This window comes from Cryptomeria japonica, chromosome 5 (genome assembly GCF_030272615.1).
Source record: "Cryptomeria japonica chromosome 5, Sugi_1.0, whole genome shotgun sequence".
Classification (NCBI taxonomy): Eukaryota; Viridiplantae; Streptophyta; class Pinopsida; order Cupressales; family Cupressaceae; genus Cryptomeria; species Cryptomeria japonica.
The window spans coordinates 205,104,920-205,127,612 of NC_081409.1; the positions used below are offsets into that span (position 1 = coordinate 205,104,920).

A 22,693-nucleotide genomic window follows, 5' to 3' on the forward strand; every position below is an offset into this window, starting at 1 on the left:
TTTTTCTAGCACGTCACCATACTCGTGTCACTTTTCCAGGCAAAGTTCTCATAAAGCTGTTCACTTCCCACATTCGCCCCGAAATCCACCCTAAGCCGTTGATCTTTGTTCATCCAATGGTCGATGGTACCTATTTTTAGATGTAGTGGGTCCCATGACTTATGCCATTTTTTTGGCATGTCACCATACTCATGTCACTTTTCAAGTTTGATTTTTAAGTCTATTTAATCATTTTAAACCTCCACCTGAAAAAAAGCTTTATAGACTTAATTATATTTAATTAAATTTAAAATGTCTAATTCCGGGCAAAGTTTTCAGAAAGGTGTTCACTTCCCACGTTCGGGCCGAAATCCACCCTAAGCCGTTGATCTTTGTTCATCCAACAGTCGATGGTACCTATTTTCAGATGAAGTGGGTCCCACAACTTCTGCCATTTTTCTGGCACGTCACCATACTCATGTCACTTTTCGGGTCTTTTTTTAAAGTCTATTTAATCATTTTAAAATTTCGCCCGAAAAAGAGATTTATAGTCTATAGACTATAGACTTAATTATATTTAATTAAATTTGAAATGTTTAATTCCGGGCGAAGTTCTCACAAATGTGGTCACTACCCACATTTGGGCCGAAATCCACCCTAAGCCGTTGATCTTTGCTCATTCGACGGACGATGATACCTGTTGAGAACTTGAGTGTTGTCAGATGTCGTCGATCCCATAATAAGAGACATTTAAATTTTAAAGATGTGCAACAGTTTGAGATAACTATTAAATATAATGTTAATATTATTTGTAATTAAAGATGTGCAATAGTTTGAGATAACTATTAAATATAATGTTAATATTATTTGTAAAAATTTGAAATTAAAAAATAGTATAAAACATGAAACTTAGTTTCTAGAATAAAACAAATAACTAAATAAAAATATAAATTTTGATATATAATTTGAAAGGTAAAAGTTTAATATAAAAAAGAAAACATTCAATATTAAATCTAAATTATTAATTTAAAGTTTAACAAAATTCTTTGAAAATATGTTTACGATACATAATTTTAAAAAATAGTTTTAAAATATATATAAAAGTTCAACATAAATTTAGTGTATTAATTTAAAAAAATGTGTAGTCCTTAACCTGTTAAGGCGAGCAAATTTGGAAAGTACAAATGCCAAGGTGGCGATTAATTGTTGCAAAACGAGTTGTCTGCGGCAAGTCGCACGAACGGAGGAAGGGGAGGATGGTAGGAAATATTTTTCTTGATCTCATGGCATTAATGCCTTATCATGCACATTCATTACCCAGCCTATAAGATGGAGGCAAAATTTATTACCTTTTGATCTGTGCATTAGTTTTTGCTTTGAAGCAGAACAAATCTGTAGTTCATAGAATCGTAGCTTCTGTAAGACATTTTTCTTGGCATATGCACACTCCAATGAGACATTGTATGTGATTGAAGGTTTTGTCATTGATGACAACCTTGCAATCCTATGGCACCGGCAAAGGCATTATACCGGCATCAGCAGATCACACTCTACACTGGCACTTAGTACACCGACACCGGCACAGAAGCCGATAGGATTTTGTTATATTATATTTTGTTTATTATTGTAAAAACTTTGTAAGTCGACTTGGCAAATTGTAAAATGACTCTTATATATAAAAGAGATCATTGTAGACATTTGGTAATAAGTGAGGGAGCATTAAGGAAAAATATTAGGCAGACCTATTATGTGAAATATAGGCCAAGGGTTTATGTAAGAAGCAGAGTAGCAACCAGTACTGGATCAGGCATTATAGATGCTATTGTAAAGCAGTACAAGATATTGGATTTGTATAATCCTCATTGTAAGTCAGTGAGACTTCCCATTGAGCAGTGAGCTCTAGGCAGTTGGCCTTTCTGCATGTGCAGGCCCCTATTGTAAGTAATATTCTCTTATTGGCTAGTGAGTGAATATTGTGGGTCACAAATCCCACTGAGGTTTTTCCCACACTGGGTTTCCTCGTTAAAACCTTGTGTTATGGTGTGCTTTTCATGTGGATGTTCTTAATTCTGTTTATTGCATTATTTCTTGCATACCGGTACACTATTATAATATGTTCTGCATGTTTTACTTCAAGAAATTCTACTCACCGGTTAAATACTGATTCACCCCCCCCCCCTCAGTATTTGTGGGAATCCTAACAATTGGTATCAGAGCTTGGTCCTCTATTTTTAGAAGCCTAACATCTTAAGGAAGATCTTGACACTGGTAAAGATGGAGAATTTGATGAAGCAACTTGAAGGAGCTCTTTCAGACTTTGATGCAGAGAAATTGAAAAATATCGAACTAGAAGATGATTTAAGGGCAGCTCAGGATATCATTCAGGCACTTCAAGAAAATTTTACTGTTGTAAGAAATAAGAGAAGAGAAATTTGTGAAAAATTGCAAAATGAGAATGATGAAAAGGAATCACTTAATGATATGATAAGCAAGTTGAAACAAGAGAACATGACAACGAAGAATGAGATGCAAGATATGACTATGAGATTTTGCAAAGAGATTGAGGATAGGAAGAAGAATGAAGAAGAATTGACTAGAAGACTAAGTGATGCAGCAAATGAGAACACAAGACTTAGCTATGAAAATGACATGTTGAAGACAGATCTGATGCATACTCAAAATGACTCAAATGAACTGATGAGACAAAAAGAAGTCTTAGAAAGAGAACTAGAAACTGCAAATCAACATAAAGAAAAATTCAAGAAAAGCTCAGAGGAACTTGGCACCTTGCTGAAGAATCAAAAACCTAAAGGTGACACTTTTGGAATTGTCTTTGAAGTTGGTGAAAGCTCTGGTACTGCAAATACTCAGGATCACAACAAACCAGTAAGACAACCTAATGCTTATAAATTCAATGGAAAATGCTTTAACTATAATAAGTATGGTCATATAGAAAATGAATGTGGATCTAGAAATTATCAGAATATCAACACACCCACCGGTCAATGTTCTAAATGCAACAAAGTTGGTCACAACTCTAAAAATTGCAGAATGAATGTGAGATGTTATGTTTGTGGAAGATTTGGACATTTATCTAATCAATGCAGAACACAAACTGGCATAGGTTATGGGAAAGCTATTCAGAAGAATAATGTAACTTGTTATGCATGTAACAAGATTGAGCATATTGCAAAATTCTGTAGAAGTAAAGGAACACTGGTAGACAACAAAAGTTCTAGCTTGAAAGGTAAAGAAAAAGTTGAAGAGGTTAAGCAAGAATTCTCAAAACAATGGATTAGAAAAGATGATCTAAATATTGGGAATACTCCTCCACCGGTAGAACAAATCAATGCTTCATTGGAAGGACAAAGTGATGCTTCACTGGCAGGACAGAGCAGTGCTCCACCAGCAGGAATTTCTTCATCTAATTGAAGAAAGTTTCCTTGAGGGTTTGGCAATCTAATGACACATGTGCTTTTATTCCCTCGGTTAGAAATAAGAAGTTGAAAATTACTTTTTACCGATAGACAATGTTAAGAGAATACTTAACTGGCATGCATTTAATGTGGTAGATGGCAAAAAGACACTATAAAATTGAGGTTTTGGGTCCATTCCATTTCACCGAGATTTCAAACCTATGAAGAGCGCGAAGATTTCGAGCTAAGGCATTTCAAGCAAGAGGCAAGAACACTCCAAGCATTCATCCATCCTAAAAGCAATAAAATGTATTTTATCATGGCATCCACCTCTGCAATTAAATATATAGCAAACCCTACTATTGTCGAAGTGATAAAAAGACCTAGGCCCATATTTCAGTTAGTTCCCAAGGTAGCAAAGAAAGATGATACCTTAGGTGATTTTTCTCAAATTCCCAAGGGAGTTGTCTATGCTGAAGAGCCTAGAATTTACATCTATTGCAACATTGAGGAACTAGGAGATGAAGAGATTAAAACCATGTTTAAAACTGTGATATGTGATAAAACTGGCAATGTAAAAGATGAACACAAGATCATTGAAACCCTAGGATTTACAAAGATCCTTAGCATTCTTGAATTCCCCAAGGATGTGATTAGGATAGTCTTAAGCAGGGTACAAGGTGAATTTTTCTGGTTAGATGCAGTCCACAAAATCACTAAGGAAGTTGTGAAAGCTATCACAGGGTTACCGACCACTGGTAAAAGGCCAGATAAAACCAAGAAGGTATCCAATGACCTAGTTACAAACCTAACTGGTGCAACATTCGACAAAAGGTCCCTAAGAGTTAATGATGTAACAGACATTAATGTGAGATTTATCAGCATGATATTAGGGTATAAAGCTACTCATGCAAATAGACTCAATTCAATTTCAAGTTTATGCATTAAGAGTGCTTATGATATGGTCACAGATAATGCAAAGATTGATATATGTGAGTGGTTAAAGGATGAATTAATTGATAACCTTGGAAAGATTAAGAAGGACAAGAAAGGAACTTTCAGGTTTGGAAATCTATTAGTATGTTTGATGCTATATATAACCAAATAGGTTCCCGGTATAGGCTACAAAGAACTTGGATATGATATACCGATAGGTAAACAATTAACAAAACTATTCAATAACATGGGAGAAAACAAGGAAAACAATATTCATGACTTCTTTCAAGCATTAAATGCCAAAATGAAGAAAAGAATCAGGTTATCACAAAAGATTGTCGACAAATACAAAGATGAAATATGCTTTGTAATCAAGAAGGATGAAATCTGGATGGAAGCAGTCATCCCTAGGACAGTTTGGGTAGCTGAGATGGGCTATGAAACAGATGATCATATAATTGAAACATATGCTAAAGCACTTCTAGAAGCCCCCAGAGAACCTAAGGAAGAAATATTTGGTAGTGTAGAAACTATTGAAAGCCAAATACAATCAAAGAAAAGAGTTAAAAAGGTTGAGGCAGTTGTAAGGAAAGGTTCCAAACAAGCAAAGGCCATCAAAGAAGATGTGTTGAAGAAGACCGGTATAACAGAGGATGAGTTAGTAGCTCCACAACCTGAAACTCACCTATCATCGGTAGGTACTTCTTCGGGGAGTGACATTCCTGCAACTTTCAAAGAGTTGTAAGGAAAAGAGATCCCTCACTGGCAACCACACCCTCACCCAGGAGGACAAGACATAAACAACAAGCAGTGAGATCTCCAGTAAGAAAGGCTACACCAAAGAAGAAGAAACTGACACCCAAAAAGAAGAAGAGGACAAACAAAGACTTGGCCCCTTTTGATACACTGCTGAACGAAATTATAGAGGAAGGTAAATTGAAAAATATAGAGAAAATATATGACACTTTAACAACTGATGAAAAAGAACAAGTTGAAAATAGTGTTATATTGCATATGGATATGTATAAGAAGTTTTTGATGGAAGTAGTAAATGAAATTCCAGATGAACTATTTAAGAGACTGGAAGCAAGAAGACAAGCAGTAATAGAACTGGACAAGAAAATAAAGATTGAAAAGCTACTTGTTGTTTATCTAGTAAATTCACCCAAAGAAATTGATGACCTAATTGCTCAAGCCAACCGGTCAGTATTTTCCACTGCACACCGGCACATTTCTTTAATGGTTGGAAGAGTTAATGAGGTGACTGAGGAAAACAAAAAATGGATGGGATATATTCCTAGTTCAAAAAGAAAAACAAGAAGAATACAGGAACCCCAAACCCATAAAAGTTTATTAGAAAGATAGAGACAAGGGTAAAGGTAAAGTTGGTGGACCACCTAGTATCAAGGTTAGAGATAACTTACCCCCACCTCCTTTGATTACTCCACTAGTAAAAACAACAGCTACAGAAGATCAACCGGTAGCTGAGAGTATGGATGTAGAGGATGGTAATCCTAATCCTGAAGTCTTATATACTATGGATGTTGATACTCAAAAGATCAACATAGTGGTAGACAAAGATACAGCTGATAAGACTGACATGGCTAGTGATCCTCTAGTAGCTAAGAAAACTGAAAACATGTAGGAGAAACTGATAGAAGACAAAGAGCAAAAGGTAGAGACTCAGACTGAGAAAATGCAACAAACAGAGCAAAAGGCTTCAGAAGAGGAACAACAGCAACAACAACAGGAACATAAGGAAACAGTGCCATTGACAACTAGAGAAATAGAAAAACCATTGCTTAAAGAAATGCAGATACAAACAAACCTACCAGAGGTCAATACAAGCTTGGTCCACTGATGGTACTCAGATTGTTGCTTCATCATCAGGCTACAAATCAACTAATGTGACTGAGGTACTATTAGATTCAATCAAAAAGATAATAGACTGCAGCTCACAAGCTTACAAGGCAATTGATGATACCATACCAATTTTAAAGGTAATTGCTCCTAACTGTAATATAGATAATAAAGATTCTTTAGGACAACTTGATACACTATGTTGATTGATCACAGAAAACATTGAGAAAATAAAGGAAGAGTCATTGAAAGATAAAGTAGAAATTGAAAAACAGAAATTCTTTGATGAGCAAATAAAGAAGTGTAACAAATATTTTGACACACTTCTACTGGAATTGTGTAATTTATTGAAAGAGTACAAAACTCTGTACAAAGACACCTGTAAGATAAACTTTTTGACTGTAGATATAGACAAAAAGATGAGAAAGGTACAGGATGAGATCAATAAATTTGCAGATAATTTTGTTAACTCACCTAATACACTATCAGTTTTTGAGGAGAAGATAACAAATTTTGAAGAAGATTTACTTAAATTGGAAAGAGAGAGAGAAAGAATAGTGAATAAGGAAAAACATTTGAGATTAAAACTAAGTCCAAGATTGGACTATCTAGCATCACTACGGAAGGAAGTATCTGAGGCACTAATACAGGGATAGAAAACACTGGCAAAGCATTTGCAGCATCTCACCGGTACAGTGAAGAGAATAGAGACAACAATAAAGGATAGAAAGAAGTTTATGGATAGTATAAAATTGATTTTGGGAGATCTTTTTCAAATTGTAACTACCTGGTTACAAGTTTGAAACTACAAACTCTACTGACATCTTGACAACCTTTGTCATTGATGCTAAAGGGGGAGTAGTGGGATGAGAAAATTCAATATCACAGGAATCATATGCTCAGGGGGAGCACACACATTTTTGGATACATTTTTGAAATTTCTCATGAGTGTTGCCATCAATGCCAAAGGGGGAGATTGTTGGAATATGCACACTCCAATGAGACATTGTATGTGATTGAAGGTTTTGTCATTGATGGCAACCTTGCAATCTTATGGCACCGACAAAGGCAATATACCGACATCAGTAGATCACACTCTACACCCGCACTCAGGACACCGGTACTGGCACAAAGAAAAGAAGTATACCAGTACAGAAGCCGTCAGGATTTTGTTATATTATATTTTGTTTATTATTGTAAAAACTTTGTAAGCTGACTTGGAAAATTGTAAAATGACTCTTATATATAAAAGAGATCATTGTAGACATTTGGTAATAAGTGAGGGAGCATTAAGGAAAAATATTAGGCAGACCTATTATGCAAAATATAGGCCAAGGGTTTATGTAAGAAGCAGAGCAACAACCGGTACTGGATTAGGCATTATAGATGCTATTGTAAAGCAGTACAAGATATTGGATTTGTATAATCCTCATTGTAAGTCAATGAGACTTCCCATTGAGCAGTGAGCTCTAGGCAGTTGGCCTTCCTGCATGTGCAAGCCCCTATTGTAAGTAATATTCTCTTATTGGCTAGTGAGTGAATATTGTGGGTCACAAATCCCACCAAGGTTTTTCCCACACCGGGTTTCCTTGTTAAAACCTTGTGTTATGGTGTGCTTTTCATGTGGATGTTCTTAATTATGTTTATTGCATTATTTCTTGCATACCAGTACACTATTATAATATGTTCTGCATGTTTTAATTCAAGAAATTCTACTCATTGGTTAAATACTGATTCACCCCCCCTCTCAGTATTAGTGGGATTCCTAACAATTTTTTGCAGGAAGTGCTTTTGAGATTGTAGGTGACCATGGAGGCCAATTTCACACTTTGAACAGACAAGAAGTTGGTGCCCTTTTTGGGCAAAGTATCTGATAAATGAATGCAAGGACTGTTTAGGTTTAAGGAGGAGAAGTTGTGGGCGACAGCTCGACTAATGCTTGCAGAGGAGGTGGCACATATCAGTCACTGATATCGAACTAACATGGAGGTTTACTCTTTGATCCTGGCATGGACCTATGAATTCGAACTGGAAGTGAAAAAGGTAAAACTCACATTGGTCAAATTGATTGATGGGTATTTTTTGATTAACCTGGATTCAATCTTGGAGTGGGTGGTGCCGAGAGTTGGAATTTGAATTAAGGAAGGGGACGACCATGATGAATTACTTCCTTTTATTCATGGTCCAGAGGATGAAATCAAATACCAGTGCCATGAATGTGTTCGAGTGGGGTGTGAAGCGATGAAACTCTTTGTGAAATTAACTAGGGTGAATGAAGTCCTGAAGGCTTTGCATGTGGTGGCAAGGATGGAGGTTGGTAGGGAATTGAGAGATAGGGCTGAAGAAGGAAGGGCCATACAGCTATTGGCAAGCTTGGAGGGCGACCCCGACTTCGGGTTCCTAAACTGCATTCCAAAAATGAAAGCTGAAGCGATAAAAGGGAAAGCCAAAGCATCGACCTCCGAGGAGGGAAGGGATTGGGAGGAGGCAACCTAGAGGGATAGTGAGACTGAGTGAGTGGCCTATCGACAATAAACTAGTTTTTTGTCTGCTTGTTATAAGATGTGGGTAGTATGGTTTTCTCTTTGTCTGCGTTTATGCATGAATGACTACAAATTGTGTATCTTGAAACTTTTGAATTAATAGAATGAAAAAACCTTTACCGATAAACTTTTGTATCTTGAAACTTTTGAAATTTTGTATTTTGAATGACTATATAGTATATATTTATTAAATTATAATCAACCATAATCAATGTACAAATAATTAATGGAATGAATTTTATTTTATTTTATAGCATTACATAAAAAAAATCACAATATTAAATTCATTTCCATTGTTTAACAAATAATTGAAATAACGTAGCTCATATACAAAAAGTATTTGAAAGAAATTAATTAATAAAAATGAAATAGAATTATAGAAAGCATTTTTATATCCATAAGACTGTAAGAGGCAAACTGAAACAAACTGGAATTTGAAAAATTATCATTAATATTTATGCTTTTGAAATTTATAATTTTTTCGTTTGAGACTTGAGTCCCCCAAAAAATTAAAAGCCAAAATGAGTGAGCCACTGGCATTGAGCCTGTTACGGTTCGAGGACATAGGAAAAAAAAACTACACAGGGGGTGGGGCTAGGGCACAAGTAGTGGAATTGTTTACAATTTTGCCCTAAGAATCTGGCCCTCCTTCCATGTAGAATTCTTCAAACAACATAAGCTAAGAGAATTATTCAATCCACATGTAGTTTGGAAAGTCGTCTAGAAGGAAACGTTTCTAGAGGAAGTCCCTACCAATCTGCGCCCATTTCCTATGACATGTCAACTGCTCTGCATTCAGGTTTAGGAGAAACGGTTTCCTGGCCACTGGCACTATTTGGTCAAGGAGGAGAAGCTTGGATAATTCACTCGCCCAAGGGATCCCCACCCCTACTTTTGCAAGGAAAACAAGAGTAATGTCGTCCCAAGGAAGTCTTCCTTAAAAACCTTCCTCAACAGCATCAGCATATCCACCTTGTCTCCTCCCAGGTCTAGAAGAGACGCTAAGAAGTGAGATGTAATGTCCGTGTTAACACGGTACCTATTTTCATTTCACAGAAACTCTCTGCCCAGCACCATCCACACAGCCTCATTGGTGAATGACCCAACCTCATTGTAGACTGATTGGAGGGTTGGGTCTCTAATGGAGCCTAGAAAGACCCTCTGGCCCTTTGCAGAAATGCTTCTCAAGTGGATGAGAGTGTCCATCTTGAGAAAACAGATTAACAAATTAAACAACCTAAGCCTATAAACCTAAAATACCATGAGCTCGGACGATTTATCTACCAAATGGCAAAGGCTAATTGAAGATGAAAGAAGTAGAGATCGTATATAAATTGTTGAAGCTCTTGACTATAATAATTACTTCTTTAATCGTATTAACTGCTATAAATTTTTTTTGAATCTTTCGTATCTCTGCAAATCTTTCCCATAAATGCACTATTGTGCGAAAATGGAAACAACTATGAACCAATACCAAATTGGCAAGTATCACATTGGAAGTCGTGGGGACAAAGTGAATTGCCATAAGTGAATAGATATATATTAAATGAATGAAATTATCGATTGTGATTCATGACATTTGATACGAGTCTATTGAATCCAATTCCATTCTGGGCACTTTCTGGTGAGCTATGTTCTCTTTAGAAAATTGGGCCGAAATAAAACTTCAGCCATTGATCTACGATCATCGAATGGTTTAAAATCATTGATAGATTTTAGGTATGTGTCACCCTTCACGTGTCAAAGAGGTCGCACTTATTGATACATCGTGCAAAGTCCGAACTCAATGTATTATGTGATGTGATGTGATGTGCCTTCACTGCCTTGTCTATTAATGACAATGAATTATATATTGTACCATAAATAACAAAATATTCGCCAAAACAAATTAAATAATTTTCAAGCGGTGGGAAAAAATCGCCAATACATTTAAATAATTTTCAAGCGGTGGATAAAAATCGCCAATACATTTAAATAATTTTTCCTTCGGAGTAAAATTTTTCGCTCATACAATTATATATTTGTTCCTTTTAACAAAAAATATTCGCCTCCCACAATAAATATTTTCCTCATAGAACAAGGTATTATTCGCCAAAAATTTATGGAATTTTCGTACCCTAGAAAAAAAATTGCCAATACAAAATAATTTTTTCCCCATTTAAATTTTTTTTTGCCATCGATATGAAAATTTCCCCTCGAAAATAATGTTTGATTCACCAGGATTTTACACAGTTGCCCGGGGGGGGTTTCTTAAAGTTATCCCTACTTGTCATGTTTTTCTGGGTAGACCTTAGCAATATGATAAAGGAGCTATCTATGATTGTAGAAGAAACCTAATCATTATTGAGAGAGATGGCCAAAAGTTTACTTTGACTTATTTTAAGGAGAAAGAGGATGAAGTGAAGAACTTGAGTCTTGTGAAGAGTTGCAGTGCTGAGAATAAGGATGCAAAGGTGATAGAGGATGGTGGCATGGATTTGAAGAAGAGTCTTGTGGATGGGTTTGTTAGCAAGATGGTACCAGATGGAAGTGAAGTTAGAGTTGTAGTAGAAGATAAGATGAGTTTTGGTGGAAGGGATGGATCAAATTTGTGGAGGAAAGAGAGTGGTAATAAGAGAAAATGTGCAGGTAAGAAGCAAGGAAAAAGGGGAGGAGCAAAAGACATTGGGAAGTTCAGCTGAGTTACCGAAAGGGGTAAGGAGGAAGAAATTTGTAGACAAACAAGACATTTGGATCATAAATGAGCATGAGGTCTATATTCTGAATCCTTTTCGATGTTCATGAGTTGACTCTCATGGAACATCTTTTTCTACCTGGGGTGTCTGATGCAGGAGCATCCCCGGTTGATGAGCAATCTTGCATCAACCAAAAATATATTTGTTTTTAGTTTGTTCTTGTTCTGTGTTGCAATTTCTATGTTACTTCTATTATTCTCCGGTAGTTGTTCCTTTTTTTTTGTTGTGGATCAAATTCTTGGCTTCCAAATGTGTTCTTATTCCTTGTTCTAGATTTCCAATTCATTTGGACTCTTTTCAGCAAGTTATTGATTTTAGATTTGCCATTTCTTGGTTCCCGGAGCAATTTTGAGCTTAACTGTTAGTTGGAGATTTCTTCTCTTGCAGAGTGATTTCTTGACTTGTAGATCTAATTGGCACCACATACGATGTTCCTAGGTCCTTGTTCTACCTTCCTTGGTGGTCCACACTTCATTATTGTCTTTGGTGGAGGTAATCTTCATATTTTGGGTCTAACCTATCTTACACATTTCATCTTCTTGTCTCTAGAGAATGTGATCTTTTGTGGCTGACCCAGATGTGTTTCGGATGCTATTTATATTGTTGTAATTGATCCTTAGGAAAAAGAGGGAGAGATTGTATGAGGATGATTTCATGTTATGTAATTTGGATACCTCTTAGAGGTCCGAATGGATTGTAATTTGGAATGTAAGTTGTTTTAGGCCTATAAGCTTGTTTTTACATCAGATGTTGCCAATTGGTTTATGGTGAATCCATGATGTTGCAGATGTCTGAATTAAAATTTTCTCTATGTTTTGTTGTTGCTTCCATTGTTTTACTCTTGTTGCATGGTCCCAACTATTCTCTTTGAGGACCCTCCTACCATGACTGCATCTCTAAAGAAGGATTGAAGGATATTGAAGGAGTGTAGAAAATGTAGGATACAAACAAAGAAAGTTTAGAACAGATATTAGACAATAAGGAGAAAACTTATGATGTTCTTGAGTTGACTACAACTAGTCAGGTTCAAAGACAAGATGAAAATAAGAAGGGTAATTTTCAGATGGATTGGGTTCATCAACAGAAGTCAGGTCAACCAAAAGAAAATAAGGAAATGTGTCTCGAGATGTCTTTGAAATTGACACTCCAATGACTCATATTTCCTCATTAAATGTTGATGGCAAGTTTAATGCTATAGAACAACCAAGAATTAAGGTGGGCCTAAAATATCTCAACTAGAAGAAAATAAGAAAATGTGCCCCCAAATGTCTTTCAAATTGACACTCCAATGACTCATATTTTCCTCCTTAACTGTTGATGGTTAGTTTAATCCTATAGAACAACCAAGAATTAAGGTTTTTCTTCTATCCCATCTTAAATGTTGATGGCAAGTTTAATGCTGTAGAACAACCAAGAATTAAGGTGGGCCTAAAATATCTCAACTAGAAGAAAATAAGAAAATGTGCCCCCAAATGTCTTTCAAATTGACACTCCAATGACTCATATTTTCCTCCTTAACTGTTGATGGTTAGTTTAATCCTATAGAACAACCAAGAATTAAGGTTTTTCTTCTATCCCATCCCAAACAAAAAAAATTGGTTTGGAGGAAGATGACTCAAAGACAAAATGGAATTAGGATGTCGAAAACCTAAAAAGGAAAAGAAAGCAAATGTTGGAGGAGAAGGTAAGTCGGGTTTCCCTTCTCAAAAATAAAAATGAAATAGGGATATTTCTAAATAAATTTCTTGTGGGAGGCAAATAACTTTGGACAACCTCTTTGAATTAGAAAATAAAAATGTAATTTGGGGCATGTCTCCCTTTTGGGAGGACCTTCTGCTAGCTCTAGGTGGACCTGTGCTTTAGCGTACTTCTTGTCTTGTGAACATCCTTTCATGGAACATTAGAGGGATATATAGCCCTATCAAATAGCATATTTTGAAGTATACCTTATTTTATTCATTTAGGAGACCAAGATGAAAGGAGTCTTCAAGAATACTACTAAAAACTTCTGGCCAACTACTCATTTGTGTGTTAGTGATGCTGAAGGTGATTCTGGAGGTTTGGAAATCCTTTGGAACCCTTCTATGCTAGGACTAGGGTGCCTAGGGTGCCCTAGTCCTGTCAATCCAGATTCAGAATGAGATAGATGCTCGATCATGAGTTGAATGTGCAGATTTTAAGAGGGTAGGATAAACATCAAAGCATGCATTCAACATTAGAGGTCAGAACACCAAGGTGAGGGATAGGCAAGGCTGAAATTGTATAGGGATACAATTTATGATGCTACAATTTTAAATATCAATATTTTGAGATGTATGATGGTTTATGTGCAATGATTAATTTTTATGTTATCTTTCTTTTGTGTGCATGTGGTAACTATTTTTGAATGTTTAATTTATTCTTGATGCGACAAGCTCTTTGATTTAAAGGATTTTTATTTCTCTGTTGATATTTCACACCATGTTCTGAAATACCATTTTGAGATTCATCTTTATACGCATTAGATACCTCAATGTTATTTATTTAATTTTTTGGATAAGTGTTGGATTCATTTCTTGAATTCTAGTCAAAATCAGGTTACCATTGTTTTATTGTTTGAAAAATAAAAGTTGATCTTATAAGGGAGTTGTACCTCTAAAATTTAGAGGGAAGTTGATAATTATATAACTTACCCAATTGTTGGTGGTGATAGTCTTTATTAATAAGGCTAATATGTTAACCAACAAGCAATATGGCTAACTATTTTTTTTCATTTTTTTATATATGAAATTGAAGCTCATTATATGTTCGAGTTATCTTTTATTAGCTAATAAATATATATTTAATTATTAGTCTATCATACTCTATGCTTAAGCTAAACTTAGGAATTTTATAATTCTTTAGGGTTTTCACCTTTAGGGTTTCAAGTATCCTTTTATAAGGATTCTCTCTTTGTATTTTCATAACAACTATAATTATTGAATTGCATTCTTGTTGCACAATCAATATGACTCCTCTTTTCTGGATCTCTGAATTTTGGCCTCCATAGCTTTTTCGCTTCTCTCCTTCTATGACAGGTTTGCATGCAGGTGATCTTTGGGAGCTGTAGAGTTGATTTTTCCTCAACTCCAATATGGTATCAGAGCTCCACATCTGCATGTCCCTATTCTCTTCATGAGTGATTTTGGGCCTTGTTCTTCAGATCTGTGTATTCTGGGGGTAGCTGATTTTTTGGTACATTTTGGTGCCAAAAGGACCTCATGGTTGGATTCGGGAGGCCATTTCCATAAATTTTGATATAAAATTTGACATATTTTGGTGTCAGGTGTTCTAGAGGCAAAAAAATACTAAGCCCAGGCCATACGACAAAAGGCAGGAGACGATTTTTTTAAAGAAGGGCATATTTTTTGGGTACCCATAGGGTACAACCCTGCAGGCCCCTTGTCCCTTGCCATGCAGGTGTGGCCTCTAGGTGGTACCCGCCAACCACAGCGGTTTCTTTTTGCACCCAGAAACCCCGCCACTCCTGCTAGCCAGTCGTCGGCCGCTAGCCGCTCCTGCACCACTCCCCCACCGGCCTATTTCCGACCCCTCCTTTGTTTTCCCGCAATCGGGAGTTTTTGCCGAGCACCAGTTTTTTTTGCCAGTGAGTTTTTCCAGGCAGATTTATTTTTGGGTGGTGAGGGCCATACGACCGTCAAATTTATGCTCACAGATCGATGATGTCAGCAATGTGTAGGCTACGTTCAGGTCTCTTATGGGCCCATCCGGATCACCTTTAGTCTTTTGGCCATATCTTGGGCATACAGAGGCATTTTTCAACAAATCTTATATCGTCTGAAATCTCTTTCCGAGATCTATCCAAATCTAGAGGTTTGAACTTTTGATTTTTCTTTTTGGATGACTTTTTTTTGTCAAAATCAAAGGTTCATTTTTGCACTCTAGGAGACATAACTTGAGCATCCAAACTCTATTTTTTGAAAACTTTATATTGTTGGAAAGCTTGTTCTGTGTTCTTTGCATTCATATGATTTTTATTTCTGGATTCTTCTCCAAGTATATTTTATTCATTTTTTTTCTTTTCATCATTATGGTTAATATCTTGGATGTTTCAAGTCTTGGGATCTCTTTCTTTGAGTAGGATGTCTCGTCTTTGGTTGTTCTTTCTATTTCCAGTCTTTTGTCTCTTCTGATCATTGTATCATTTTACTTATACAAACACACTGAGATAAAGTGCCACTATGCATTGTATACTTGGGATCTTTCACATCTTGTGCCTTATTATATATGCAGTACATTATAAAGTGCCATGGGGGGTCGATGTTTACCTTTGTTTTCCATCTACCCTTTTCATGTGAGTGTTCCTTCCACGATATTAGCCTCATGATGTCAGTCAAGTGAGTGTTCCTTGCATGACACTATGTACTTTTCTTTGCACCTTCGATGTTCCTGGTTCTTCATCCTATAGTTCTTGTTGGCCGTTCTTTTTAGTGTACCTGTCCCTCTCCCTTTTCAACATGTTATGGGGAGGTTTGTCTTGTTGTTCTAATGCTTCCTTGGTTCAATTGATCAACTCTTCAGGCTTTGGTGTTTCATGCCATCTATATCTTCGAGTTTAGTTGTTCTCCTTTGTTTTCCATCTCATTTGAGTAGTGTCATTTGAGGGCACTCATGCAGATTATAGTCTTTTGTACCTGGTTATCTTCTATTTCAGAGGAGGTTCTTCAAATTAGCATTTACTCTTTGACAGTGTTTGTAGCTATTTCATGCTTCAGTGGTGTTCTTCATGCCCTTTCTTTGTTCCTATCTTTTGGAACACTCTTGTTTGAAGGCTTCTTAGTCCTTCACTTAGCTTTCATCTCTTCTTGGAGAGGATTTTTGTTCCCATAGGGTTTTCTCCTTTTTCCCCACTTTACAGAGATTTTATTGTACTTGGGTACCTCATCAGGCCTAGTTGTTGAGATCCATTGTTGCTTTCATGTATTGTTTACATGCCTTTTTAGTCCTTAGTTGTTTTTTAGCTACTCCCTAAGTTCATATTAAGGGGAGTGTTAGAGTTATCTTTTATTAGCTAAAAATTATTTATTTAATTATTAGTCTATTATCATCTATGCTTAAGCTTAACTTAGGAATCTTATAATTCTTCAGGGTTTTCACCTTTAGGGTTTCGAGCATCCTTTTATAAGGATTCTCTCTTTGTATTTTCATAACAACTGCAATTATTGAATTGCATTCTTGTTGCACATCTAATATGACTCCTCTTTTATGGATCTCTAAATTCTGGCCTCCATAGCTTTTTTGCTTCTCTCCTTCTATGACAAGTTTGCATGCAGGTGATCTTTGGGAGCTGTAGAGTTGATTTTTCCTCCACTCCAATATTATAAATAACAATGTTTAGTTTTCATATATTCAAATTTTTATATGTTTGGATTTTGTTTTCTATTTATTAAATAATCTATGAGGAAAATAATCCATAAACTTGAAATGTTAGGTATTTGTATATTTTAATAAATTTCAATTTTTTAATATGTGTGTGTACACACACACAATAAAAATAATTTTATGATTTGTTTAGTTCATATTATGTTTTTCGTACACAAAATGTTTCCAAGATAACAATTAGAGACAATAACAAATTAATATAAAAATGTTTTTAAAAAATTAAATACATCCTACACAAAAAGGTTCTCTTAGAAACCTTAAAAAAGGAGGAGTGAAGACAATGTCTTGTGAGAGCTAACAACACAATTTTTTTTACAATAACAACCTAACTTCCATAAGCTTCAAACTTCATAACGCGATTTTATGTAATTCTTAAAAAAAAATTGATAGCCCATTCATTTTATTCCATAAGCACTAATATTAGAAGAGATAAACTTCAAAACATACAATACAAATCAATTTTTTCTTGCACTTATCACTATGAAGCTCAAACTAAATGACATGTTTCTTTGCCTTCAATTCTAGTCCCAACTCATATATGTCCCAAGTTAATTGTTAGTTAATTACCCTAGTTAATAAAGATGGTTGATATATTTCATAATCTGAATAGTAAACAATATGATTTAATTAATAAAAATATGTCACTTGAGTAGATAGTGACATATGTAAAATGTTAACAACTATTGTAAATATATTGTTTGTTTCAAATAAATTTGTACCAAACACACAAGAAAATAAATATTCAAATATTTTTATAAGTAAATTATCTCTTAAGATATTTCAAATTTTCTATTACATGATTATTAGGATCTCATTTTATAAGTTTTGAAATTTTATAACAATTTTTTTTTTTTTGGTAATTTGTCGAAGCAAAGAATTTAATAATAGTAGTATTATTATTGTGTGTTCATTTTAAAGTTGTTTAATGGTATAATATGTATCTAGACCATATATCTATTTAGTATCATGGGGATGTGAACCTTAATCGATCAATTTCACAAATAATACTAAAAATTTATCCTTTAGAAGAAATCAATTTAAACCATGTTAAAATACATTTCATAGTTGTTTATTTATGAGATCTTGAATTTTTTTACCTATGAAAGTAGAACAGCTTTATTTTGAATGGCTCTAGATGTTAACTTCAAATACAACATTGGTTACTCATGAAATCAGTAACATGATGGCTACAATATAGTTATGATGTTGTAGCTCTTATTCAGACATAAAAGAACACCTTCTCAATTGAACTTGGTGTTCCTACAAACACGAGCATACTCCCACACTCTCCCTGGCTTGCAGAGAAACCCTTTGTTTGGAGCACAATGCCTATCTTCTCTACATTTACACATCTTGTCCAATGCACATCCATCTCTCAACTCCTCCACACCTTTCCCTCCAATTCCAAGCAAACCATCTGTCCAATCATTAGAAAACACTCCCTTCGGATCAAACCTCTCCTTCACCTTCAAAAATCCTTCCAAGTTCACCGTCCGTTTTGCCAACCCTCCAAATAAGTGACCTCCAGACTTTCCCCAATGTAGACCCCCTCCATACTTCTCAATCACCATCTGCTCTATCTCTTGATACACATCTTCATTCCATTTGGGCATACCAGCCTCCCTTGGTCGATGAGTTGTGAGCTCCATTGTGACCTGATCCCTAGAAGGTCCAAGGTATGCCTGGGACTTCTTAATAGACCTCATAACTATTGTACTTTGGTCACACATCCTTTGGGGATTCAAATCTCTTATTTTCTTCATATCCACAATGGCTTCTCGGAGTCGAGACATAGGCACTCTCAGTTCCACATCAAAGAACAAAGAGGAGTGCACGCGACGGTCCCATGTACATGTGGTCTCATTCTTATCCAAAATTTGAGTTGGAGTACAGCTCTTATCAATTTGTTTAGAAACTTGCTCACATTTACCACCTGTCTGCATGCGATGATTGAAACCTACCACTGGGTAACCTGTGAAGCGTTTCCCATCATTCAAAAACCCAAGCCCATTCGCTGCAGATTGAATTGTTCGATTTCCCACAAGGTTGCAAATTGCATCCACGTCTGCTTTTGCCTGGATTGCATCGACTGAAAGCCAATGACATACCAATTAATTAGTTCATCGATATGAATTATTGAGATGGGTTATAACCATCATCAGAAGTGTGATTCGAAACATTATGCAAAAAAGTTTTACATAATTGAATACAGAAGATTCAGAAGCATATATGAAAAATGAAAAATACTATTTGACAATAAGTAATTAGCTATTATTTGAAATATTGATAGATTGAGATTGGTTTTTATAGAAAAGGTGGTCAATGATTCTTAATGAAAGCACTCACATTGATAAGCACTTGATTCAATGTCAACGACTCTGCTGGGAGTACCAAGGAATGAGTTAATGCCGTCTCCTGCAACATCAACAGAAACGCGATCGCTGGCGAAGAAAAGGGCCTTCCGGTGTGAAGGAAGCCAATATATATCACCATATGTATGAGCTCTGAGAAAACGTTCAGCTTCATTTTCCAGATCGTAATCATCTTTCACTGAGACGGAAACCGATCTTTTAAACATGGGCTCCAAAGCGAATGTGATCTCTGAAATCGCTCCCAGCGTTCCAAGACCCAATTTTGCGGCCTTGAGATCTTCATCTGCTTCTGTCAGAGATATGATCTTTGCATAGCCCTCGGAAGGAGACGCAGGCACTATAATTCTCATTCCCAGCACGTACTCATAAACTGCACTACCTTTCCCTTTGAGGCCACTGCCATGGGCTCCGGTGGAAATAACTCCGGCTGCAGAAACTCCATTAATGTAAGTCATGGTGGGAAGAGCGAGGCCATGCTTTGCAGCTGCTTCAATCACATCTCTCATGATCGTTCCGGATTGGACAGTGATTGTCATGGCCTTTTTGTTCACTTCAATGATGGAGTCATAATTTTGGGTCGAAATGATGAGTCCTTGGCTCTCCACACAGACGAGCATTGAGAGGCTGTGAGCATGTCTGCTCACCACTCTGATCTTCTGATTGTTTTGAACAGCGTGGGCAACAGCATGGAAGAGTTGGGATTCTGAAGTGGGCAATGCCACACTGGCCGCCTTGCAAATGGATCGGTCCTCCCATATGCCCAGGTAATTCAATATTTCACATGCATGGCTTTTGCATTCCAGGGATGGAGCAGGTGGGCACGCTCCATTTTCTGTGTCTGTGCACAAAACTGGGGTGAAAAACAGGATGAACACAATCAAAAAGCGAATCGTCATGTTTATGAAGACAAGTTGGGTTTACTCTCACATGACTCCACCAATGTGTTTATATATACATTATGCGAAGGTGAGTGCCTTCCTTGCTGAACACTCTTCTTCCTCAAATCATGTGTGGAGATTTAAGTCTGCAAATTGCCTTGTTAAACACTCTTCTTCCTCGCTTAGCTCGTGGGGATAGAAGTCAAATAATTTTAAAAAACAAATTAAATTAGCTTTTATCTGATGTCTTTTATCTGATGTCTTTTATCTGATGTCTTTTATCTGATCTGACCTATTCTATCTGATCTGATGAGATCAATCTAGCGTAGGGTAGTTTGAATAATGGAAGAGTAGAGAATAAGAAATACAGCTTAAAGAGTGAGCGACGGGATTTCGTGGAAGTAGTTAGAGAAGCTTCTGAATATCCAAGAAGACTAGGACAAGGATGACGCACTAAAATAATAGAGTACTTGATGAATTTCAGCTTTGGCACTTAAGAATTGACTTGGATATGGATGATCTACTAAAATAATCTAATGTTTCATAAATTTTAGTTTTTGCGCTTAAGAATGGATTTGAATATAGATGGTCTACTAAAACAATCCAATACTTCATGAATTTTAGTTTTGGCAATTAAGAATGAATTTTAGTTTTCTGTGTCTGTGCACAAAACTGGGGTGAAAAACAGGATGAACACAAGCAAAATGCGAATCGTCATGTTTATGAAGACAAGTTGGGTTTATTCTCACAGGACTCCACCAATGTGTTTATATATACATTATGCGAAAGTGGGTGCCTTCCTTGCTAAACACTCTTTCTTCTTCCTCAAATCATGTGTGGAGATTGAAGTCTGCAAATTGCCTTGTCAAACACTCTTCTTCCTCGCTTCTCTCGTGGGGATAGAAGTCAAATAATTTTAAAAAACAAATTAAATTAGCTTTTATCTGATGTCTTCTATCCGATCTGACCTCTTCTATCTGATCTGACCAGATCAATCTAGCGTAGGGTAGTTTGAATAATGGAAGAGTAGAGAATAAGAAATACAGCTTAAAGAGTGATTGGCGGGATTTCGTGCAAGTAGTTAGAGAAGCTCTGAATATGCAAGAAGACTAGGACATGGATGACGTACTAAAATAATAGAATACTTGATGAATTTTAGCTTTGGGATTTAAGAATGGATTTGGATATGGATGACTTATTGAAATAATCCAATGCTTGATGAATTTTAGCTTTGGCATTTAAGAATGGATTTGGATATAGACGATCTATTAAAATAATTCAATGTTTGATGAATTTCAGCTTTGGCACTTAAGAACTGACTTGGATATGGATGATCTACTAAAATAATCTAATGTTTGATAAATTTTAGTTTTGGTGTTCAAGAATGGACTTGAATATGGATGGTCTACTAAAACAATCCAATACTTCATGAATTTTAGTTTTGGCAATTAAGAATGGACTTGGATATGGATGACTTATTAAAACAATCTAATCCTTGATGAGTTTTAGCTTTGGTACTCAAGAATGGACTTGGATATGGATGACTTGCTAATGTACTTCTAATGCTTGATGAATTTTCGCTTGGACACTTAAGAATGGACTTGGATATGGATGACCTACTAAAATAATCCAATGCTTGATGAATTTTAGCTTTGGCACTTAAGAATGAACTTGATTTCAAGTATTCAAGCAATTTTGGCCAGAGAGAAGCAAATCAAAATCATAAAGAAGACAAGGATCAATAAGAAAAGACCATTTAGGATGTGGATTGGCACTTAATGAAAAGGAAAAGTAATAATAATCATATTAATGGTTAGGGTAGGTAACTAGTAATTAGATTAATGTTTGGAGGTATAATTAAAGAGGAATTTTTAGGTAAAGGTATTAATCAATTCATAAGCTTCAGATGCTAACGCAAGACTACTTGGAAAAGAAATAACAAAATTTATAAGACTTGTGTATCAAACAAACATGATAGTGCCATAACTTTTATCAAGTTGGGACACCAATTTTACAAGGGTGGATCGTGTAAGTGACCTAATAACTTGAGTTGGTTCACATAGGAAACCCTAGGATCTCTTTCATGAGAAGACTATATATTAGGTTCTCTTAGAGTTAAAAGAATAAAAATACGGTTTCAAAGAATGGAGGAGATGCACTTGTATGCATTTTGCAAGAATAGTTAATATATCAGTAAGGGTCTTAAAGAAATAAGAGAGCTTGGACATAAATGTATGGGAGCTAGAGAGAGTTATTCATTTCATGTGAGTTGCGAGCTGAACCACCAAATTATCATTAGAACACCATCTAGGCTTGTGTAACCTTTGACACTTACCTATTTTCCCCCTTAGGTATGATGATCTTTATAGAGTGTGCACCTCATACCCAAAATAGGAATGTAGGATTCACATTTATCCATACATACCCATTTTTTCTCTCCTACTAACTAAAGAAAAAAACCTTCAAACCATCTATTGGTTCCTTTTCATTCCACCCTTAATGAGCTAAGGGGTGACACAACACTTAGACCTATGGATCAGGTCAATTGAGGTA

General features: G+C 35.9%; 1 protein-coding gene across 1 annotated transcript; it reads right to left on the reverse strand.

The window, feature by feature from the left end:
• Nucleotides 1-17,975: 17,975 nt before the first annotated feature.
• On the reverse strand, nt 17,976-20,200 carry LOC131043946 (L-gulonolactone oxidase 2). The gene is made up of 2 exons (XM_057977183.2): nt 19,237-20,200; nt 17,976-18,979 (listed from the first exon to the last, which is right to left on the reverse strand). The coding sequence occupies exons 1-2, from the start codon at nt 20,156-20,158 to the stop codon at nt 18,132-18,134; spliced, it is 1,770 nt and encodes a 589-aa protein (XP_057833166.2). The 5' UTR covers nt 20,159-20,200; the 3' UTR covers nt 17,976-18,131.
• Nucleotides 20,201-22,693: the final 2,493 nt, after the last annotated feature.